The sequence below is a fragment of the Zootoca vivipara genome, chromosome 4 (genome assembly GCF_965207765.1).
Source record: "Zootoca vivipara chromosome 4, rZooViv2.hap1.1, whole genome shotgun sequence".
Taxonomy (NCBI): domain Eukaryota; kingdom Metazoa; phylum Chordata; class Lepidosauria; order Squamata; family Lacertidae; genus Zootoca; species Zootoca vivipara.
Window position 1 is genome coordinate 76295543 of NC_142587.1, and position 25401 is coordinate 76320943.

Genomic DNA, 25401 nt, shown 5'->3' on the forward strand with positions numbered 1-25401 from the left:
AGGCAGGTTAGGGTAAGCAGCAGTTTACACACTCTGAAAGCCCTTCCATTTCTTCTCCAAGGCGTTAAGGTACTTCATTTTTCTTGCATTCATATAATACTAGCTTGCCCTGCCACACATTGTTGTGGCTTGGTCTGTTAAATGGGCCCTCAGAGTCCCCCTTCAAACTCCCCTGTATGCCCCACTGTGGTTTAGTTTGTTAAATGGGCCCTCAGAGTCCCCCTTCAGACTCCTCCCCCCACCCCCGGACTCATCCCTGTGATCGGCCCCACCCTGTCCCGACTCATGACGCTTCCCCCCCACCTCCCACCCAGGAGAGCCCCCACTTCTTTTCGGCCTAGTCTTCAAACCTCTACGTGGCCTAGTTGCTGCAAAAGGCCTGTTTTCAGTTGGTTGCTGTGGAATTTTGTGATGTCACCGATTGTCTGCAGCCAATGGCAGGGCCGGCTCTAGGTAGACCCCCGGTGGTGCGGTGTGCCAGTGGAAACCATGCTGCACCCTGCGAGGGTGTGGGCGCCGGAGCGATCTCCGCCCCTCAGCACCAGGGCACGCGGCCTGCTCGAGACTGCCCTGGCCAATGGAGACGCTGCTTCTCCGTTCTATTTCCCAGCATGCACTTTTATCTGTTTGGTGTGTTCTGAAACATGGGGTTTGGGGTTTTTTACGTGACCCAGGTGTGACATCTGTCTTAGCAAACTTTCCTTTAGCCTTTGGACATTCGCATGTGATGTTGTGTCAAAATTTGACCTCAGTCGGTCAAGCGGTTTTGGTGAAAAGTGGAAACACACCCACATGCCCAGTTTACATTTATATATATATAAAAGTAGACTATCCTTCACACACCATTTTCTTCCCACGAATCGCTTGTGCATAGCATTATGTTATACTTAGAAATTTTTGATAATTGAGAGCTCCCCAGCGGGGGCGGTAGTGGTGGCAAGCGCCCGCAGCCGAAGCCTTCAGCTATGGGCGCTGCCGCCGCCGCCCACCCGCTCGCTCGCTCGCTCACTCGCTCGCCGAGGAGCCCCCAGCGTCCCCTCCACAGGTGGGAGGAGCACGAGCCAAAAGGAGAGCTCAGCGCCCTCCCACCCACGGAGGGGGCGCTGTGAGCTCCCCAGTGGCTGCAGCGAGCAAGCAACGGCAGCGCCCGCAGCTGAAGCCTTCAGCTATAGGCGCTGCTGCTGCCGCCGCCGCCACTCGCTCGCTGCAGCCGCTGCCGCTGAGGAGCTCAAACGTCCCCTCCACAGGCGGGAGGGCACCGAGCTCCCCCCTTGGCCCGCGCTCCTCCCGCCAATGGAGGGGATGCAGGGGCATCAGCGGTGTGCGTGCGTGCGTGCGTCATGGTGCATGCGTCATGACGCATGCGCCCGGGGGGCGCCAGAAGGTGTTTTTGTCTAGGGTGCAAAAAGCCCTAGCACCGCTCCTGCTTATACATAAGTTATTTCATACTGTAAGGTGCGATGGTATCATATAGCCTTCACCAACCTGGTAGGCCTTCAGAATTCTTGGACTGCAACTCCCCATCAGTCCCAGCCAGCACAGTCAATGGTGAGGGATGATGAGAGCTATAATTCAAAGCTTCAGGAGGACACCAGGTAAGTAAAGGCTGGTATAATAACATTCCACACAGAGGGAAGTCAACTGAAGCAGTGAGATCCAGCACATTATATTTAGTGCGGTGGCAGAGAAAGTACATGTGGGAAGACTTTGGTTTTTTGAATATTAAATATAAAGAATACAATGTGCTCGAGGGAATGCTCAGATATTCGTAATTTGAGTGGCATGTGTAGAAATGCACTCGCCTAATTTTGATCAGTATAGTCTTTTAATCCTGAATTGATCCTATTGACATCTAAAGTGTGCTCAATAGCTGGTCTTGCAGCCACCATGAAGCCACCTCTTCCCCACCCTTGAAACAGTTTTTTTTAAGTACCAAACAAATGTTTAATCAAATTCAGCTTCAAGGTACATGAAATAAGAAAACAGAAGAGAAATTTGGTCCTGAATTCAAAGGACATGTGTGTGTCATTTGAGGAGTGAATTTGGAAAGAAGCTAAGCTTAATACCACAGCTAGAAGGAAGAAGGGGGACCCCTGGCCTCTGTTTGTAGGTATTGCATAGAAAACCTTTGGGCAGCTGAACCCATTGTAGCAGTGAAATTTCAATATGTCCTGGCTGTATTCCCCATTGTGCTCCTTGCCATTTTATTAAGCCTAGTGTTTTGGGTTTAATGGGCAGAGGTCCTGCATGAGCAGAATAGCTAACTGTATTTGAACTAGCATAATCATTGTATCATAAGGCTTTATAGCACATACTGCGTTTGGAAAGCTGACTTAAATTTTCTCCAAGTGGCATTTTGAGCTGAAATTTTTCTTCAGTTGCATCTCTGTCATGAAAAGGTTTAAAATGGGAGGTGTCAAAAGATTGTTTTTGTTGGGAACAGCTGCACATCTCTTTATTCAAAGCTGGCTGGTGCATCTTTAACAGTCACCACAATGACTGAAAAGGTAATAGCTGCTTCCCTTTAATAACCAAGAGGGGCACGAGCCGGTGCAGCGTCAAGCACTGACTCATAAGGAAGGCAAGGGTGCATAAATATCTCACTTGCCAATAATGGCATCACAGGTGTTGTGATGGCTAGGGAGCTGGGAGCTGGCAAAGAATTGTAATTCACAAACAAACCCCCCACCCCACTCTTTCCTTCTTCTCTTAGACATTGGGCTATAAGGCTTTAAATCCTTCAGTTAAAGAATAAATGGCTGTGTTTAGGCTACGTAGCATAAGGCAAATCATCCCTAATAATTCCATCAAAAGTACAAAATACGTGAAATATTTAATTTAATTATGAAATTGCTTCTGCTTCTGAGAAGGGCAAGATGATTGTCCACTGTGTTGTCACCTTTTGTAATTCCTCTTCTCCTCGTTACCTGACAAAAACCTTCCACCTCGGCATTGAACCAATTAAGCGTGTCACAGATCATTTCTTAATTGGCAATAATTCAAATGAGGGTACATAATAATGATCTCATTTAGCGGTGGCGATGGTGTGTGTCTGAGTGTGTAGCCTAGCAGAAATAAAGGCTGAGCACACATTTATTTCAATTGAGAAGAAAGCTCCGTTCAGGCATTTGAAAAGGGGAAGAGGCAACACAGGCTGTGAAGCTGTCCATTTAGCTCCACCCCAAGGTCACATGATTCTCCTGGCTCCTCATGATTATTTATTAAATTTATATACTGCCCTTCATCCTAAGATCACATGATTAGAGTTAACATCTGCAGCAGGGAGCCTTATGTACCTCCTGTGGCTCCCTTCCAAGTCGTTCAGAAACTTGCAAGATCAGGGCTCTAAGTTGTTCCCTTTGGTGATGTGAAAGTTTCCAGGGCTATGGTAGCCCCCAAAATAAAGCACTATAAATCTGCAGAAATAAGGGGGTGGGGGGGGAATTGGACACTTTACTAAACTTATCACCACCTACACATGAGAATTTGTCAAGTTTAGTCAAAACAATTCTTCTCTTGCACAACACACACATATCATAACCTAAGATTGAGATGTTTTTTACTAATACCTGTTTCAGAAAATGAAACCCTGAAGCCTTAAAAACTGGTGATTTATCTGAGAGGCAGAAGTTATTCACTTGGCAGAAGAGAACTGAAGTGGAATTTTACAATTGTTTTTTTTAAAAAAACAAACAAACTAATCAATGGATGTATTCATTTCCGTTTTTGATAATACTTGTAGACATACTCATTTTGAATACATGTTCTGTTGCTGCTTTTATGTTTCCAAATCTGCAGCATGTCCCAAAACACCTGTTTGATGAACACTTCTGTTCCATAGGTATTTTATATTGGAAATAAGAAGTCAGAGTGAAGATGCATTCTTACAGGCTTGTTCACAGGTCAGAAATATACTGTGTTCCTGTATTGTGCCAAACCCTTTAAAATGCATCCAATTTTTAACTGTGGTATAAGAACATTGACATTCAGAAACAGGCTCTTTTAGAATCAGCCTATGTATTCATCCAGATCAGTTCAACTTAACATTGTGTGTGCTTTCCTTAAACTGAACGGATGATGCACAAGAGGCTTAGAAAAATCTTCAAAAAGAAGGATTACTTGGACTCGGTGACTCTTGTGTAGTAGTTAACTTGTGGTGTGTTCCCCCCCCCCCCAATCCCTTGCAAGCCTGCATGAACAGATTATAATCTGCTCCAGTGTTCTGGGTTTTAGCCATTTCCTTACAGCAAATGAATAATGAATAAGCTGTGGCTTGACAGCTAATGGTTAAAGATGAAATCAGGAGCTCATTGCAGCATGGGTAATATTCGTTTGCCATCTCCATGGAAACAGCTATTTGTTAAGATACTGCAGTTTAACACAGTAGCAAGAAAGCAACCAAGTGCTGTGCCTTTTGGCTTTCCAGTATAGGAGAAAGAATTAAGCAAACATAGACTTGTCATAGAGGGGGAAGGCAAATAGAAGGGGAAGAAATGGAGGCAGTGAGAGATTTTACTTTCTTGGGCTCCATGATCACTGCAGATGGTGACAGCAGTCACGAAATTAAAAGACGTCTGCTTCTTGGGAGAAAAGCAATGACAAACCTAGACAGCATCTTAAAAAGCAGAGACATTACCTTGCCGACAAAGGTCCATATAGTTAAAGCTATGGTTTTCCCAGTAGTGATGTATGGAAGTGAGAGCTGGACCATAAAGAAGGCTGATCGCCGAAGAATTGATGCTTTTGAATTATGGTGCTGGAGGAGACTCTTGAGAGTCCCATGGACTGCAAGAAGATCAAACCTATCCATTCTGAAGGAAATCAGCCCTGAGTGCTCACTGGAAGGACAGCTCCTGAAGCTGAGGCTCCCTGGAAAAGACCCTGGTTGGACAGTGTTCTCAAGGTACTAACATGAATTTGACCAAACTGCAGGAGGCAGTGGAAGACAGGAGTGCTTGGCGTGCTTTGGTCCATGGGGACACGAAGAGTCGGACACGACTAAACAACTAATCATCATCAACTACTACTACTAATAATAATAATAATAAACAACAACAACAGACTTGTCATGGATAAAGTAGCATCAGTTTGCAAGGAAGATGGGAGATGGGTGTGGCTTGTACTTTATTTAGGCTTTCAGATATTTTCAAATGTGTAGTAAATTTATATTTGATTATTGTTTGTTTTGGAGTTCGGGTAGGTGGGTTTGCAAGCCACATTGGCAATCACATTGAAATAGAAGTTTAGAAGGCAATTAATAAATCAAAGATGATGATGATGGCTGTCAAATAGACACTCCACCCCAGAAAAACAAGGAACTGTTCTGTTCTCCATGACCAATAAATATCTTACATGTGTTGGGAACAGGTATCTGAAGAACCTTGTTCCACATCAGACCTACCTAAAGTTTCAGGCAAATTGAAACCTGCTCTTAATCTGCCTGGGTGTATGTTCTCTCTGCCCCACACTGCTTCAGTGGACTTCATAGCTGAGCAGCGATTTGAATTGGGTTTCCCCACATCTAAATGTTTTGCTTTAAGCCCATCAAACAATAGAAACATGGATTGAAAACCAGAAAAATAGAACCTCTCTAAAGCCATGACCCAGACCAGTCCATTTTTGTATAACATAAAGCCATGCATAGGTTTTATTGATTGAAAGAACTGCATTTGCTAAAGTTTATCTGCTATTTTTGCAAGCTTCTTTAAGAGCTTTGGGCAGAGGGATAGAAATGTAGTGAATAAACACTAGATACTCAGCGGCAAGTGTGTGTTGACCTCAACCGTAAGTCCACAGGACTAACGGTCTCCCTGCCACTGGGCTTTCAGACCACATGAGATTTGCCTGACTTGATAGGAACAACAAGGATTGATAAAGACACAGTAAAAGATGGGATGAGGGAGGCTCAGGAAGCAGCAGAGTTGCAGACAAAGTGGCAGATGGTCCAGAAAAGGCACTGCTAAAGAAGATAATAGATTTGGAGAAGGGATTTGCGGAGAGAGAAATGGCTTGCCAAGTGAGGCAGCTCATTGCTGATGGATTGATTGCATTTACAGCCTACCCTTTTCTCCAAGGGGTTCAAGGGGGCATACATGGTTCACCCTCTTCTCATTTAATCCCCACAGCAACCCTGTGAGGTAGGTTAGGCTAAGAGGCAATGACTAGCCCAAGGTCGCTCAATGAGCTTCATAGCCAAGTGGGAATTTGAACCTGCTCTCTCATGTCCTAGTCAGACATTCTAAACACTACACTACACTGGCTGTTCCACATAGTCGAAACAAAATAATAATAATAATAAATTCCTTCCAGTAGCACCTTAGAGACCAACTAAGTTTGCCATTGGTATGAGCCTTTCGTGTACATGCACACTCCTTCAGATACACTGAAACAGAAGTCACCAGACCCTTATATATAGTGAGAGGGTGGGGAGGGGTATTAGAATCATAGAATAGAATCATAGAGTTGGAAGAGACCACAAGGGCCATCCAGTCCAACCCCCTGCCAAGCAGGAAACACCATCAAAGCATTCCTGACAGATGGCTGTCAAGCCTCCGCTTAAAGACCTCCAAAGAAGGAGACTCCACCACACTCCCTGGCAGCAAATTCCACTGTCGAACAGCTCTTACTGTCAGGAGGTTCTTCCTAATGTTTAGGTGGAATCTTCTTGGCTTGAATTACTCAGAAGGGTGGTGGAAATGGGTGATTGGCTGATAGGTGTGGTAAACCAGGTGACGACTGTTAACGACTGAAATTAGTCTTACAGGAAAAAGCAAGGAATGAGATGTTCCAGATAGGTTGGTCAGTTTGGGGCTTGTCCATGTGGGAGGAGGAGATAGTTGTAGAGGAATGATGGCAAACAGTTCCATGTTGTTGTTGTTGTTGTTGTTGTTGTTGTTGTTGTTGTTGAAGATTTGGCATCCATTCAGAGCAACTCTCAGCATCACACCCCATCTATATGGAGTACCGCCTTGCAGTACTACTTACTTACTCACTCACTCACTTACTTTATTTTTATTTATTTATTTATTTATTCATCCTTCCCTTAATTTCCTCAAAATGAACTCAAGATAGAAAACACCGTGCAATATTAAAAAGCAATATATGCTGCATCTGCCTTTATTAACAGCAGCAACCCTAAAACACCAATGTTACTATTTATTTATTAAGAAGAAACCCAACAGCAACAACAGTTTTTGAGAAGAGCAGTCAAAACAGGAGCAGCATATAAGCACAAAATGCTCCAAAAGTTATTGTAGGATGCAGAGTTGACAAAGGGGGATAAAGAGGTGAGGCTGTGGAAAGAAGAGTGGACAAGGAAACAAAAAAGAGGGTAGCAAACAGAGGTGGAAGTGCTTGTGGAGAAGAGAGTGTGCACTTGGTGGAAAGACAAAACAGGGCTTCAGAGAGAGCTGTTACGATGCAGAGAGGAGCAAGAGAACATATGGTAGAGTGGACAGAGATAAGAGAGAAAGGGGTTAACTGGAAGGCAGCACTTAACGTATATGTGATTATCATAGCAACAGCCTTCTTGATTTAGTAAAAAAACATCAAAGTAGGCTTCTAGTAATTGGGGTTGTGCACTCCTGTGCTAAATACATTGCATATAGTGTTGTGTTGCTTGAAATGCAAAGCAGTCATATTTCTTATGAATAAAAATGGACTCTAGTTTTGATTAGGCATTATAATTATAATTATATGTAAGGGATCCATAATCTTTGTGAGTGCAGGTATGCAATTAGAAGTTTAGGAAATACCTCGAAACACATGTTTCGCAGAAGAAAAGGTGATGCTCAGAATCTTCCCGAAACAACAAGTAATCCACTTACATTTACACCTCCCAAAACTAATGAAAACAGGTAAAAGAGGCAGGCAACCCTCCCCTCCAAACAGGCAGCTATCTCCCAACCAAGCAACCAAAATAATAATAATAATAATAATAATAATAATCAACCAATATGGAGGGGCATGAGGCCTTTGCATATGCCTAAGAGTATGTCTGAGGGTGCCATGGTGCCCACAGATGTCATGTTGGGAACTCCAGCACAAAACTGAAGCATAGAGTGAAAGCAGAAATGCAACAGTAGTTGACTCTGTTGGTTTGTGGAGTTTGCTTGAATTTCACCTATTTCCAGTTGCAAACTCTGAACATCATCTTACGTCTGAAGTTATGTATGCCCTTATACTAAAATCTGTCAGTACATAGTTTAATAGCAAACTGTAAATAGTTTTAGCATTTATCAGCAGCAGCAGTTTGCAGATTGCTGACGGAAAGGTTTAGCTCTCCCCCAGAGGATAAAGTTAGAGGACACTTGTGCCATTCCTTGACAGTAAAATGCTTGCAGATTATATCCCTTTCTATTTGCTAGTGAATGGATTTATATATTTCTCCATATCTATCTATATATCTCAATCTCAATCTAGATATATTTTACTAGCTACCTTGTACATGGCATTGCTGAAATAACAAAAAACCATGTAGTTTTGAAATCCATGGTTAAAATCTGTGCAGTTTTGAAAGGTTCAGCCGAGCTTCTTGATTCAAAATGGCATCCAGCCATATCTGAACATAGGCAAAAAACCTGCTGCTTCATCTCAGGAGCCATCGTGCAACATTTGGTTACAATGTTCTAACAAGTGTCCAAACACATAAAGAACAAACAACTTCCTGAAATGTATGTATTGTTTTGGTAGATGTTAATATTCTTGAAATTCTTGGTTCATTATTCTCAAAATGCACAATGGTGTATGAGGGCATTTTAATGGAATGCACTGCCCATTTGCAGAAGTATTCCATTTGAGAGATAAAATATCCCTCTGCTTGCATGTAGCTGGCTGAGAGCAGGTTTTGTTTTGTTGACTTGCAGCTCCACCATGTGTGCAAACAGAATATTACAACTTGCCAGAAATGACATCCATAGGCACGCCCCCATCTGAAATAACCACTGCTCAGATTTCTCCATGGAATTGTGTGACAACATATTTGCAGAAAACAAAATATTAGTTGTGCTAAATGAAATCGACTTCTTTAGGCATAAAATCAATTCATATCAAGAAATTTATGCCTTCCGACTTGAGCACCGATAACACTGTGATTAAAGCAAGGGCTTCAGAAACCTTCCAAGAGCCGATGAGATCATATCACAGAGGCAGTGCCTGTCATATCTTTTGAAGCTTACTATGACACCTTACTAAGGATGAGGGATAAAATTAGATTTGGTTTGCATTGAAAGGCACACAAACAAAATCTCTACTTTCTGAAACAATATATGAGCTTAAAACACAGCCACACTTCAAATTTCACACTTCTTTGAATTTTGCAGTACGGTCCTGTAGTCTAGTAACGGCTACAAAATGTACATGCTAAAGTACATGCTAAGGAGGTAATACAAGAATACTTGGCTAGTTTAGATGTATTCAAGTCTCCAGGGCCAGATGAAGTACATCCAAGAGTATTAAAAGAACTGGCAGAGGTGATTTCAGAACCACAGGCAGTAATCTTTGAGAATTCCTGGAGAACAGGCGAAGTTCCAGCAGACTGGAGGAGGGCAAATGTTTTCCCTATTTTCAAAAAAGGGGAAAGAGAGGACCCAAATAATTACCTCCCAGTCAGCCTGACATCAATACCAGGAAAGATTCTAGAGCAAATCATTAAGCAAACGGTCTGTGAGCACCTAAAAAGGAACACTGTGATCACTAAAAGTCAGCATGGGTTTCTGAAAAATAGGTCTACAATTCCCATCTTCCCCAACCACTGGTCCTGCTAGCTAGGGATCATGAGAGTTGTAGGCCAAAACATCTGGAGGGCTGCAGGTTTGACATGCCTGCCTTATGAGGAACGGCTTAGGGAGCTGGGTATGTCTAGCCTGGAGAAGAGAAGGTTAAGGGGTGATATGATAGCCATGTTCAAATATATAAAAGGATGTCATATAGAGGAGGGTGAAAGGTTGTTTTCTGCTGCTCCAGAGAAGTGGACACGGAGCAATGGATTCAAACCACAAGAAAGAAGATTCCACCTAAACATTAGGAAGAACTTCCTGACAGTAAGAGCTGTTTGGCAGTGGAATTCGCTGCCAAGGAGTGTGGCAGAGTCTCCTTCTTTGGAGGTCTTTAAGCAGAGGCTTGACGGCCATATGTCAGGAATGCTTTGATGGTGTTTCCTGATTGGCAGGGGGTTGGACTGGATGGCCCTTGTGGTCTCTTCCAACTCTATGATTCTATTCTAAGTGAAAGGGGTCTAAAAATGCATGTATTAGTGAAAATAACACAAAATGCATTATATCAGGGAAAATTGCTGTGCAAAAATGTGTATATTAGGCCTACGTGCACCCAGAGACTTATATATTAGGAGAAATTCACACTAGAATGCTGATGAATATTTAGGATGACTAGGGGACCGGACGGGACATCACACTAATGTGGAAATGTGAAGAACAGTTCTGCTTGGGGACTTCATTCCAGAGTCATGGTGCGACCACAAAAAGGCCCTTTCCAGGCTCCTTATATATAATCTAAGCACCTCCAGAAATCTACTGCTAAAGCATCCCTGATAGGCTGTACTTAAAGTTATTTAATAAAAGAGAGTGTATGGAGAGTTGGAATGGCATTGTAATTCTACCTTATTTCCGTGCAAGTCCCAAGTGCCTTCAGGGCTCCAGAATGTCTCAAATGCTCAGAGCCAATCAGAAGCTTGAATCTGCACAACAGAGTGAGCTCCTGCTGCTCTGTCCCAGCTTGCCAACCTAGGAGTTTGAAAGCATATCAGTGCAAGCAGATAAATAGGTACCGCTGTGACAGGAAGGTAAACAGTGTTTCTGTGCGCTCTGGCTTCCATCACAGTACTCCAGAGCCAGTGTGGTGTAGTGGTTAAGAGCGGTAGGCTCGTAATCTGGTGAACCGGGTTCACGTCCCCGCTCCTCCACATGCAGCTGCTGGGTGACCTTGGGCTAGTCACCATAGCTGCCAAGTTTTATCTTTTCTCGCGAGGAAGCCTATTCAGCATAAGGGAAAATCCCTTAAAAAGGGATAACTTGGCAGCTATGCTAGTCACACTTATTTGAAGTCTCTCAGCCCCACTCACCTCACAGAGTGTTTGTTGTGGGGGGGGGGGAGGAAGGGAAAGGAGAATGTTAGCCGCTTTGAGACTCCTTTGGGTAGTCATAAAGCGGGATATAAAATCCAAACTCCTCCTCCTGCTGCTCTTCTTCTTCTTCTTCTTCTTCTTCTTCTTCTTCTTCTTCTTCTTCTTCTTCTTCTTCTTCTTCTTCTTCTATTGCACCAGAAGCGGTTTAGTCACATGACCAGGAAAATTGTCTATAGACAAACGCCGGCTCCCCCTGCCTGAAAAGCGTGATGAGCGCCATACCCCATAGTCGCCTTTGACAGGAATTAACCATCCAGGGTCATTTAACTTTACCAGGTTTCGCTTGCTGCTGCTTGGTTGTTTGCTTGTTCCTCCTCCTCTTCTGCTTCATACACTCCCATTCTGCCCTCCATTACAGCTTTCCCCATGTTCACTCTGTCCTTCATGCCAGGCTCCTGCCCTACTATCATACACATGGTCTCTTTCACCATAATCTCTCACAGTCTTCCAGTCACCCTTATTCTCTCTGCTGTTGCCTCTTTCACTCCCACTTCCTTTCCCCTATGTTGGTTTATTAGCTCCTGTTTATCTTTATCTTTCTTGGTGACTGAGACCCACACATCATCTTTGTCCCCTATCAGGTTGTGATGCTATTTCCTCAGCACTCCGTCCTCATGACATCACTTCTGGTCAGACTGCCAACACCTTGACACGCCTTCAAAATTTCACAGCTCATGGCATCAGGAAGTTCTTCCTAATGCTTCGTTGAAATCCCCTTTCTTCTCATTTGAACTTGTTGACTCTGGCCTTACCCTTAAGAACAGCATAAAACAGAATTGATCTATCTATGCAACAAAAATTTGAAGATGGCCATCGTATCATCTCTTCTCTAGGCTAAAAAGGCTCAGTTGATTTAAACCAGGCACCCCCAATCTGTGGCCCTCCAGATGTTTTGGCCTACAACTCCCATGATCCCTAGCTAAGAGGACCAGTGGTCAGGGATGATGGGAATTGTAGTCCAAAACATCTGGAAGGCCAAAGTTTGGGGATGCCTGATTTAAACTTTCCCCAGAAGACTTGATCTTCAGGCCCTTTCCCATTCTTGTCATTATTATTATTTTGGACATGCCCCAGTTTGCTGATATTCTCTTTAAACTGTAATATCCAGTTTAAAGTAAGTACTTCAGGTGATGTCTGACCAAAGAAGAATAGAGTGGTACCATTGCATCTCATGATCTCTGGACACTATATTTTGATGCAGTCTCATGTAATGCTTTTCATTTTGGCTCATTCAAACTATAATCCATAAAAAATGATGCTGAAAATACCATTGAATTTAATTCTGGGTCAAGGTTCCTTTTCATGACACCATGTTAAGCTTCCTGCTATTTCTCTCTCTCTCTCTCTCTCTCTTTTCTTTTTGTGAATGAGCCTTTTTATTTTAGTTTTATTTAGTTTTTACAATGCAACAATACTACAATGATGTGTTCAAAAATAAACAAACCATCTTTTAGCAATTTAAAATTGCATTCAACATCCATATATCCAAATATTATTATTTATTTTTGCCCTCTCTCCCCCCCCATCAGTTCCCCCCCCTTCTTATCCCTCTGGTATACTTGAATACAACATGCCCAGGCAATGACAAATTCCTTTAAAATTGTGCAGGTTGACCCTGTACCCATCATTATAGCATGAGGGAGAACATAAATGAATCACTGAAACTCAATTTCTGTTAATTTGTGATAGTATCCCACCCCCGCCCCATTTTTACAACAGAGAAGTATAAAAAAAATTGCTTCTGTCTGACTGAACTTGTTCCTAAAACAGCCTTCAAGCTTTGTAAGTAATTACAGCAAGTATCAGTTGCAGACATGTTTCATTTGTAACTCACACTGCTGAAGCTCTCCTTTTCTCCCCCTCTTGTAGGTTAGCAGGACCTTATCACTCTTCACAGTTTCAAAGGTGATGAATGCAAGCAGTATTAATAAAACTAATAGTGTCAAATTTGGAAAGCCTTAATGTATTTATTTATCAAGATTTATTATCTGCTTTCTTGCAATCAGAATACTCAGGGTGCCACTGCAGATCTTCAGTGGTGCCTGGTGGCCTCCTTAGAGCTGAGATTGTTGTTGTTTAGTCGTTTAGTCGTGTCCGACTCTTCGTGACCCCATGGACCATAGCATGCCAGGCACTCCTGTCTTCCACTGCCTCCCGCAGTTTGGTCAAACTCATGTTGGTAGCTTCGAGAACACTGTCCAACATCAAGGAAGAGGGAGATGTGCAATTGTGTGCAAACCTGATTTTGCTTGCTAAATTTCATAAAGCAAAATGAAACTTGGTGCCTTGAGGAAAATATAGGTGGGATATGATATTGGAGAAATCCCGGTCAGATTTTGCAATGTGCAGTTAGCTCTGCCAGGTTTTAGGCTTTTCCTCTTCTGCTGGACATTTTGACAAGGGGACAGCACAGCCTCAGTTTAGATCAGGGAACAGAGCAGTAAAGGAGTATGTCTGACCTCTCCCTTCCTCACCCTCCCCAAGATTGCAGATGTCTCCGTTTTCATTTTCCTAAAGTACAAAAGGCCCGAATTATTATTGTACATTCACTTTTGGAATTTGAAGAAGGTGTCTTAAGGTTCAAGGGTTTACACTTTAAGCTGCTTTTACTGCCCTTATAATTCCATGAAATGCTTACATTATCACCACATGTGTGTTGCTTTTGTACTAGTTCCAGCTGTGGATGGTGTGGAATGACTTGTTGAAACTTGACATCTGTGTTCCGTTTTCTTGCCCCATTTCTATTAATGCACCCACTTTTCTATATGGTATTGTTGCATTCTGATTCTGAACTTGGACAGGGAGACTTTGGAATGGTTAGAATTCCAGGCAGTGTGTTAGACTCTTCATAATTGGCTGAGGTTTAAAGAGATGAAATTTACAAAAGAGTTAGCAATATAATATTCTCCCTAAAAATTAACTAATAATGAACTGTCAGATCCTGGCTTTTGCAGTGATGTTCATATTATGCAATTAACATTTTATTCCCGGGGAAGAAGATTAATTTTCTTTCGAAATGCATTTGCTTGCATATAAGATATCACATGAGTTTTCTACCTAGTGGTGGCGATATTTGAAACTGCTTTTGCCTGAAATCTAGCTTTTGAATAACCAGTTGCCATTACAGTGGAACCTCGGTTTATGAACACCTCGGTTTATGAATTTTCGGTTTATGAACGCCGTGGACCCATCTGGAACGGATTAATTCATTTTCCATTACTTTCAATGGGAAAGTTCGCTTCAGTTTATGAACGCTTCAGTTTATGAACAGACTTCCGGAACCAATTACACCCATGCTTCAGTTTATGTATGCTTCAGTTTAAGTACTCCGCAGACCCGTCTGGAACGGATTAATCCACTTTCCATTACTTTCAATGGGAAAGTTTGCTTCAGTTTATGAACGCTTACTCCGCGGACCATCTGGAACGGATTAATTCACTTTCCATTACTTTCAATGGGAAAGTTCGCTTCAGTTTATGAACAGACTTCTGGAACCAATTGTGTTCATAAACAGAGGTACCACTGTACATGTTGCAGAGCCCACCTTGCTGAATATTTCAGTGCGTTTCTGCTGTAAGGAGGAATACCAGTAAAATACGCACATCCACCATGAAGTACATCCACAAGTTCAGTGGAATTGTGAATTGTTACAGCAGTTCTCCTCCTCCTCCTCCTCTTCTTTTTCTTCTTTTGTCTGATTACTTCATACTTTGAAACATATCTCTTTCTGGATACAGCCTGTTGCCTCCATACATGCTTTTAACAACCGAAAAAATGGCTACTATCTGGATTACAATAAACATTTGTAAAAGAAAAAAGAATCTGCTTCCAAAATGGAGCCTCCTAACTGATGTGACAACCCAATTTGCGTGTAATGCTAAGCCAAACCATGTCTTAATGCCTAGAGAGGACAGTGTGGGCACTGTGCTGATGCCACCACACTACTCAATACCAAGCCATGGTTTGGCTTACTGTGTCATCTGAACCTGGGCTCATGGTTTTTTCTTCCTCCATACAAACCATGAGCTCTAACCAAGATTTGTTCTTTGTTTACAAGTCATGGTTTTCTGGTGGAGACAAACCAGAACCCTGTGTTTGGATGACATGCTAACAAAACTATTGTGTTGTTCACAGTCCTGTGGCAGGATCAGGATCTTGGAGAACAAACAAAATGGCTGCCATCTCCTTTTGGGTAAACATGCACAAACACATGTTTATGCTAAGCCATGATTTGGCTTAGCAGTATGCGCAAACTGAGCCATAGTGTACATCAAAAAGATGTAGTGTTTGTTGCTGTAATGATTAAATGTTGTTGTTTTTTTAACAAAGGAATTGTCTAGGAATGCCATTACAAAACAAAGCAAAAGACAATGGTTCTGGGAAATTAGTGTGATGTTGTCACACTTTTTCAAATGAGAGTGGATGTAATTATGTTTTAAAACTTCTAGACTATTACAGTGCAGCAAATAAGCGGGTCTTATGTAAACCTTATGGATGAGGGTTATTTTGAAATATTTGCTTAAGTATTTTGTTAGTTCATCACAATTCTGTGAATAGAAGTTGTTTTATTAAGAGTTACTGATACATTTGATGTTCTGAGTAGACTACTATGCCTTATCACTTTGAATGTCTGGCCACCAAATGGCAGTCTTGCACTGTACTTCAAAGCAAAGCAAAGTGCAAATCTGGCAGAGGAAACCCCTTCTAAATGCAAGAGACTATTGATGTCACCTATTCAGAAACATTAGTCAAGCCCAGCCTAGGATGCTTTGCTCTCTTATAACTAATCCCTTCTTAAGAACAGATTGCATTGAAATACCATCTCATAGCAGTGCGGTATTGTGTTCCTCCTTCCCCCTTTTATTGTTTAGGTGTGTGAAATCTCAGTCACACAGCCATATGCTGATGAATTGCCAGGTTGCTTGGGTATTGGATTGCAATAAAATGAGCATACTTGATAGCGTTTAGCCTGGTTTCAGTTTCCCCATCATGCAGAGGAACTTTGTGATGGACATGACCAAATGGCTTGCAATTGGGAGGAAGCATTTAGCGGTTTAATTGTAAGATTTTTATGATGGTTATTTGCCTTTCCCTTTAATGATGATAGAATGAGCCTAAGCAATGTTTGTGGGATTATAAAAGGAAGTATCTTTTGTGGGAGCAATCCTCAAAGTGCCTTTCTTGCAGCAGGCCTTTATTTATTTTACTGCTGTTCGCACTAGAGTTTGTACAAGCCTGTTGAAATGAAGAGAGGCTGTGGGTCAAGGGTATCTCATAGGCTTAGCCAAAAATTTATCGAGGGTAGAGGAGAGAGAGAACAGAAAGGTCTCTGCTGTAAGGATATACTAAAGGATATACTACTATATTTTAGGATAAACGAATATCCTAAAAACCTTTAGACCCCCCCACCTGCACTATACAATTAAAGCAGTATCATACCACTTTAAACAGCTTCTCCCCAAGGATCATAGGAAGTATAGTTTGTTAAGGGTGTTGAGAAGTGTTAGGAGACTGCTGTTCCCCTCACACAGCTACAATTCCCAGAGTTCCTTAGGAAAAGGGATTGATTGTGAAACCACGCTGGACACCCTTAACGGACTACACTTCTCAGGATTCTTTGGGGGGGAAGCCATGACTGTTTAAAGTAGTGTGATACAGCTTTAAATATGTAGTGGAGATGGGGCCTTAGCTCTGTGGCTGCCTCCCAAAATTATATTTGTGTTAGTCGAGACATCACAGCTGAGAAAACATTAGAATGGACTGACCCATATGGAGTATCTATGCCAGTGTGATATTTCCCAGGGCATCGTCATTGCACACATAGTTGTTGTGCTGGAATGTGCTAGAAATAACTTATCTGTCCTTCAGAGAAGTGGGACGTTAGCATGATCCTCCCTGTGTGATCTTTTAGGGATCCTCTGTTATCCCTAGATACGTGATATGTAGTCTTTCTGCATGCCAAAACAATTAGTCAAATGAAACAATGAATTTGGCAGTATGACATTGCTTAAGGTGCGGTTAGGAATGTGAGCTGTACACTGGGAAATCATTGGCTCAGATCTTCTCTCAGATGTAAGCTCAATAGGTGGTCCAGGCAAGTATTGGTTCTCATCCAGCATCAACAACACATTGCTCTTTGTAATACTTGTAAAGAAAAATCTAGACATGCAAAAAGGACCAGTGCCAGTCCCAAGAAACTTGCACCATGGATGTATAAATAAAGATTAATTATGGAAACCTAACATAGGAACTTTAAAATGAAATAAAAACTATCCAAGAGTGTGGTGAATTGTTGCAATTGCCTTGGGACACTTGCAAACTAAGGTACAGAGGGAGGACGGAGAAAGGAAGAAACAAACAGCAATAAAGGCAAACCAGAGAAGACTTGATTGCAATATGTATCTTGTGCAGAGAAATCATTGCCCTGCTTCTGAACCTCCAGATTGTACCCAACGCTGCCGTTCTGCTTGAGAAACAGACTTCTACTTGTGCTATATTATTTCCCCCAGACACCCTCAAAATCTGCCCCAGAGGATTGGGGGACCATCTGGAGCAGATTTTGGGAGCACACAGGGAAAGGTGAGGAAAGGAAGGCAAACTCCTGTTGCATGAGTGAAACGCCATTCACACAGCATTGGATAGAACCCTCGGGCTCCCACCTTGATTCTGTAAACCTCCTGATTCTCCCATGTTATGCATTTTCTGGTCTAAAACAAAGCAAGACTTCTCATTCTTTGCATTTTCTATTCAGCTGTGTAGTCCTGACTTTACTTGAAGAACAGGCCAACGGGCCAACGTAAGAACCAAGCAAACTCTGAATTTGCAAACTCTTTCATGTCTCTTTGATTGTGTGAATTCATCCGCAGGTCTCAAATACAAATTTAATTTGTATGTAAAATTACATTAAAATAATAAGAATGGTTCTTTGTTGGAGCTGAAATTTTCTGAGGAATTTGGGGATTTCCTCCCTTAACACTCCCCCCCCCCCGCATAGCTGGTAAATACTGTTTGATGCAACAATTCCATTCTTTTGGCATGGTGCTATTTACATTAATAGACATCATTTTAGGGAGGGGAGGAAGCCAATTACAGTAGCAACTATTTTGTTCTCTTTCTGAACAGGTTTTCCTCTCCATTTCCAAAGTGCTTGGCTATCATACGAGTTTTTCAGAGAGGTAGCAAATGTTAGGACCCCTTCCAAAATATTAATAAAAAGCAGTCATAGACCAATAAACAAGATGAATATACAGTGCACAAATACAGCAACGCACATGAACACACCTGGTCTTCAGATGCCTTTTAGGGTACATATATATTTGCAACTAGGCCACTGTACTGATTTGGTTTGGTGCTTATTGTCTGTATCCTTTTATCTTTTTGACAATCCTGATGCAATTGCACCCTGGCCTGGGATCACTTTGCTATGAAGGCTGAGCTGAAGCAAGGGAAGCCTTTTAGATGCTTGTCATTATATTCCCCATTTTGTTTGCCCTCTTCCCAGCTTGCTTCACAGTGTGCCTTTGGAGTGTGCTGGCTGGAGTCTGCCTCGTGCTGCAATGGAATTGTGCATGCTACGCAACCGTGTGCTATTTCTGGGAGGTTAGGCCCAGAGGTGACACATGGATCTGATTGAGCCCACAAGTGCAATGGGGCTTCTGTCAATTTCACCTGAGCGGAGCCTCCAGTTCGTTTGCAGAGTGCACTCTTGCAAATGCAATCTCATTTCCTCCCCTCCTTTATAAATGAAAAACCTTTGCTTTGATGGAAGACCTCTCATAGCTTGGTGATGCAGCTGTCACCATGGAGATGTCCTGCCAACAACAAAAAAGGATGAGTTCTCTGCAGGATTTTTTTTTAACAACAACAAAAGTGTAAACAGCAGATAACTTTTAATGCCTTTGATTAATGCCCTGTCTCATAACTCAGACCGGAAACGAACAGAGCACTTACATATTTGTCTATGGCACATTAATTTTATTCTTGTCAATGTTCTGTAATCCCCATGGAATGCAGTGTGCGTAATGACAGATTAACAAAGTGGGTGTGAGTGAAAGACTTTGAGCCAAAGACAAGAAGGAGAGGGATGTGTCATTTGCTGAATTTGAGAGAATGATTCAAACCCTTGACTCTGTAATTTTTCTAGTGTTAATATTTTGCTAATCACTTTTATCGTCACACAGCTCATCTTAAGATTGTTGCCATCAAAGTTATACCAGCTATTGTTGTTTTTTAAAAAAATGTTCCTTTGAAATGTTTCAAAAACAACACACATTCCATTTTGAAGACACTGTCAATACACCTGGCTGCCTTGAGTCATATTGAATTTCAGAAATAAGAAACCATTCTGAATATGTAAAAAGATCCAGTTGCCACCAGGGCTTTTCTGCAGGGTTATGTTCCCCAATGAAATGATATTTCTCGTGGCTGAATAAAATAAATTGCTACGAAATATATATTGAAGCTAATCCAAGTGTAGGTGCTGTCTTGGGTCTTTTAAGAGGCCGGCAAATTTTCAAGAATATAGTAGAAGATATAGTAGGAGATCTAGATCAGAGGAAGTTGTGGAACTTTGGGCTTCTACATTTGGGGGAACAGCAGGGCAGTGGGTGAGGGGCATTTCAAATTAGGCCATGCTGACCTTGGCTTGTGGCCCGCTGTGTAAACTATTTGCTAACAAGCACATTCACACTTCAAAGTAATTGTTGCCTGTTATCAGTCATTTCCATGAAAAGAAGAGAGTCACTGTAAGTGAAGTCAAAACCATTGATGAATGTGGCCTAACATGCACTCTGGCACAGACCAGAGATATTTGTAGAGTTGGGGGAGATGACAGGCCAGCACTGACACAACAGGCAGGATGCGCAGCCTCCTGTTCCTCCAAGACCTCTGCTGAGATTGGGGTTTCTGTTGTCGGAGGGAGAGGAAGCTAACAAGGGACCATTAAGGAGAGAGAGCAGGAGGGGGCTTGAAGCTGCCAGTCAAAAGTTGTTCAGCACCAGTGGTAACAGGCAAAAGAAGCGCTCCTATACTACTGGTAGATGTGACGGCTGCTCTTGTTGATTCTGCGTTAATATCCAATGCTGCTGTTCCACCCACACAACAGACTTGTGTAAAGGAACTCCCCCTCCCCCTTTCCCTGCATCCTTCTGCACATCCTCAGAATCTGCTCAAGAGGATTGGGGGACTCACACTGAGTCCAGTTAACAGATTTGCTAGCTTTGCTGTGAGATTCATTTACTTATCCCTCCCCCCTCCCCAAGCCTCCACACACACACACACAAACACAGTGTTAAAAAATTAAAAGTATGTCTGATGGGACACCAGGACATTTAGGCAGTCATTAACATTCTGAATTAAACTAGCTCTTTTTCCTCTTATCTAGACTGTAAAATACTGTGTTGCTGGATGCTGCGGCTACTTGTTCCCCGCCATGTAGTTTAATGCATGCAACTGAATAGTGTTTAAATCATCACTGTTAACTTGCACACCACTCATATAGAGATATATTCTTAAATTTTCCTGCTTTAGCATTTAAATTGGATGTCAGGGAAAGACATGGAAACAGGTTACTACTTGTTATTCTATTCACATGGTGCTTTTTGTACAGAGATTCTTCCCCCCCAAACCTGGGCTTCTGTAACAATAATCTGACCTAGTATAACCTTTTACCCATTCCAATCTTCTTCCTGTTCATAATCAGTGAGAAAAATTGAAGTGAGTTAAAATGAGGGGGAAATACTTCTGAATAACCAAGGTTTCGTTTTTGATGATCAGATCAGGCTAAATTACCACAAGGACCAGATATAGTCTATTCCAGCCTTCTGCATGACCATGGGCTAGTCACTCACTCTCACCCAAACCTACCATAGTGGGTTTTTGTGAGATTAATAAGGGGCTGGAGACTATATATGGCACCTTGAGCTCTTCAGGGAAAAGATAAATATGATAAATCAATAAAATTAAAGGCCATTATTATTTGTGTATCAGCCAGTGACCACAACCCGAAACTCTGTGTTCACTGACTTTACCTACTACTCTTTTACTAGTTTTTTACAGTACATTGTATTTTTATTGTAATTAGCGTTGTTGCACTGTACACCGTTTAGAGATCTTTGAAATATTGGGCAGTTCCGACATGCTTTAAATAAACAAATGAATTAATATTTAACTGCTCTAATGAGGAAATGATGAGGGGGGAAAGTTGTAGCTTGCGAGGGAATCAAATAAAACAATTGCTGGTTGTGGTTGTTCCATGTTTGCATATGGCACATCTTATCTGCATTTCATACTCAGGTGTTCTAGTTATTTTTAGTTTTAGTAGAAGCATATTTCTAATCTGTTGTGGCAAACTGTGAAAGCAGAATCAAAAGCCCAAAGGAGAGCTTGTCTTCTTCGTACCTGGCAGTTGTGAAATAACATACGAAAGAAACATTAACATTACTATTAGTATTAGAAAAAGAAGGGAAGAAACTAAACCATTGTAACAAAAAAGCCATCACAACAGACACAGTCGCACATAACTGCACTCACCAAGGCATTTGTTTCCATTTTAGATGGGCAAGGTTGTGCCTTAGGAAACTGTCTTTCCACACTAGCTTTCCTTTTATTTAAAATGCATCTCTGGGTTATTTGTGGGACATAGAAATTCGTACACTCCCCCCCCCCAAAAAAAGAGTCCGGCCAGCCACATGGTCTGAGGGACATGGACCGGCCCCCTGCTGAAAAAGTTTGCTGACCCCTGGAGTAATAGTGTAACAGTGTTACACTGACTTTCGGTCTCACGTTATCATCCAGGTAGCTGCCTTTTTAACCAGCTGAAGTTTGTCAATCAGGAAAGATGGCCGCACAAAAAGCACATTACAGTTATTCAACTGCACATTTTGAGGAGAAGCCTGTCAGGGGGGCAGTGGTTGCTTGTTTCTAAAAACAGCAGGTTCGGAAATCCCAGTGCTCAGTTCACAGAATTTGTTTCTATTTGTTTGCTTGGGTCCTACAAGCTTCCCATAACTCCAATTACTGGTTATCTAATAGATCTTGTTAAAATGATCACAATAATCTTTGCCAACAGCAAAGCAAAGTTAACTGAAACCCACCACAGATATTGTATACAAATTGCCAAAACATAAAAGTTATATGGCAAAATTTTCATGCAACGTGGTAAAGTATACTGTTATTGAAGCACCCGTGTTTTCCATAAAAATCTTTCATATTTTAAAAAGTTTCCCTAGCCAATGGTTTGGAGTACTCTTGCAATGAAATCTCTTCTGTATTTAAAGCATTTTACTAAATGTTGGTATCATTTTGGTTCTTCTTTTTTCTTATTGCAGGTGATGTGCCTTCAGGATTTTTTTGGCGAAGATGACATATTCATTGCATGTGGCCCTGAAAAGTTTCGTTATCAGGATGACTTCTTGCTAGATGAAAGCGGTAAGAAAACAATATTTTTCATAGATGCATCATTATCTATGTTTTTTTTAAAAAAATAAGAAATGTTTTACATTTCCAAGTTGTGCATTTGTGAATGGTTTTTATTATCTGAGCCAAGTGGGCTAAATGAAACTCTTAACCCAGAGTTTGATATAAAAGCAGTCACTTCATGTTTTCAGAATCCTTGCAAATACTGCTAGTTATTGATTAGATGAAAAGCAGCTGAGGGTTGATAATTTCTCTACATAAAAGTTTGCAATAAATGTAGTAGTTTTCATCATTCCCCTGGTGTAGAAGCTGCTGTATTATAAGGAGATGAAAGATATTCATAGAAGAGAGGTCCATCGAGGGCTATATGAAACCTCAGTGATCAGAGAGTCAATAAAGTGCCATGAATTAGAGGTCAGGGAAAATTCAGGAGGGAGAAAAATTCAGAAATAACTTCACAGGACTATTCAGCCTAAGCTCACAGGACTATTGTGAAGATAAGGTAGGGAGGTGGAGAACCATGTAGGCCACTTTGAGCTCACTAGGGGAAAGGTGGGATATCAGTGCAATATTAAATAAATAAAAAGAGAAAGCTTTCATACTAAAAGAACAGAGAATTTGGGAGAGGGGGGGGAGAGGCTGAAATCTGGTTTCATCTTAATTTGTTGTGCTTCCTTGTTGCCTGCAAAAAAAAAATTAGTGCATTGGCAACTGGATTCCTTTTGCAAAATATTAAGGCTAGAAATGTCACGTTTAACTGTCAGGTTTCTGTAACCTTGAACAGTATATGCCTTGATGGTGAGGCAGAAAAAGGGGAAATGGTAACAGTTCCCATCTGTTGTGATTTATGGAACACTGGCCAATGTGTTAAGCAGCTTTTTGGCTGGGCTCTGAGTAGCAGAAACTGCCAGCTGGCTTGTTCCTCTCCCCACATCAGGAGAAGACACTTTCACAGTGGAGAAATTTCTGTGGTGGGGCATCTGGGAAAATCTCTCAGATTGTGCCTGTCCTCAAGGAGTAGGTCTAAAGAGTTCTGCCATAATCTCAGGTGTCAAAAACTTGTATTCTGAATGGAGTGTAACAAATAAGAACATGATGAACCAGGAAGAGGCTGATGCTGAATAAGCTTAGGCATGAGTCACTGCTCAATACTCCCCCTCCCCATTTCAAGACACATCAAGGGTAGCAGCTCGTATAGAAATTTGGTGGTGGGATGTGCTGAGGGTGGTTAATTCCTGCTCTGAAAGATTCTGCAGGAAGGTCTTAGACTGAAAAAAAAAACATATCCTCACAGCATCACTGGAAGTTAGCTAAACACTGGCATCTCATAAGATTTCCAGTGCTGGATCAGACCAAAAGCTTATCTAGCGCAGCATCCATTTTCTCACATTGGCCAAGCAGATGCCTACGGGAAGCCTACATCTTTATGAGTCACTGAATACTGTTGCACATGCCCCCAGTCTCTGAGTGGTGAGAGATTCCAGGGGTTCCAGCCCTTAACCAGAGCCTGGATTCCTTGGAATGAAGGTCAATGGAAACTGTGGTGTCTTTAGGACATATGGTATTATTTACACATATATACAACCTGAACTTAGGCTGGAGAGGCTCACAGCATTAACACTCCAACAGATCTGGCCTCCCCACTAGGTTTCAAGGGAAGCCCCAAGCCACAACTTTGGGTTCAGCACAGAGCAAAGCAAGCCTATGTGTTTCCAGCTTCTGGAAAGGCAAGGCACCCCCCGCCCACCCTCTCTCTCACACACAGCCCCCCTTGGCCTGTTGTTTTCCCTCCTAGAATTAAGTGGCATCCACCACCAAGTGGTGAGGTGGGAAAAGGCCCATCCATTTGTTTCTGCTGCAACAGTGCAACCTCTTTGGACATGTAAATGGCAGCATTGGTTTGGCTCATTCCGCAGGTTTTGTCTCACAGATACAGGATTGCAGGCCTGGATGGGACCCACCAAACCTATAGCAATACCTATCCAAAATGAAAATATCTATTTGTGGGCATAAACACAAAACAGCTGGAGAAGTATCTTAGTGACAAAGCATCAAGAGAAACAGTTAAGCAGATAGGCAAATTAGGCACCTCTCCTAGCAAAAGGGTCAGAGCAGTCAACCCTTTCCCCTTTGTGAGCTTACAGATCCCAGCTCTGGCACTACAATTTTGTCGTTGCTTGGAAAGTCTTTTAAGTCACAATCAAATTCTCCCAGTAGTGGCATAATGAAACATTTAGGTTCCAATAACTCTTCTTCATTGCCTTTTGCTTTGTTGGAAATTTGCATGGTTAGAGATTTACTTTTTCTGGTTTCTGTATTGTAACAGTCGTTACAATTTAGTTTTTAATATGCTATTGTTGCTCAACAAGAACATAAATTTTATTGCTCTGTGTCGTCTACATCAGTGCTGGTCTCTCTACGGGTTGATGGACTCCCAATGCCATCCGCCCAACGCAGCACAGTCAATGGTTGGGAATGATTGGAGTTATAGTGCAGCAGTGACTTTTGATGGTATCAGACTGGGGTCCTTCTCACCCATATCTTAGGATTGAACCTGGAGCCTTATGCTTTATTCCTGAACTATGGTCATTTTCTGTGTCTTTTCTTAATCATATTTTGCTTTATTATGCTCCCCATGGCTAAGAGCTGTCAGATTTCATTGGAGGAAAAGCAGGGTTCAAACAGGTTGCATAAGGGGACATGTCTCGGTGATCCCATTCACTGAAATTTCATCTTGTCCTTGTCATGAGTTTATGAACTCTATTGTGAAAATGAATGGCTCGTGTCTCAGCTTCATTCTTTAGTTTGAAATGTGGGTGTAAGGGACAATCCATTAGATGAATGAA

General features: G+C 42.0%; 1 protein-coding gene across 2 annotated transcripts in view; it reads left to right on the top strand.

The window, feature by feature from the left end:
* DCLK1 (doublecortin like kinase 1) overlaps window positions 1–25401 on the top strand; it is a 197069-nt gene that overhangs the window by 68493 nt on the left and 103175 nt on the right. For both annotated transcript variants that reach the window (XM_060273780.2, XM_060273781.2), the window contains exon 4: window positions 22468–22567. In XM_060273780.2, coding sequence (XP_060129763.1) covers window positions 22468–22567 — 100 coding nt within the window. The remainder of the gene's footprint in view (window positions 1–22467; window positions 22568–25401) is intronic.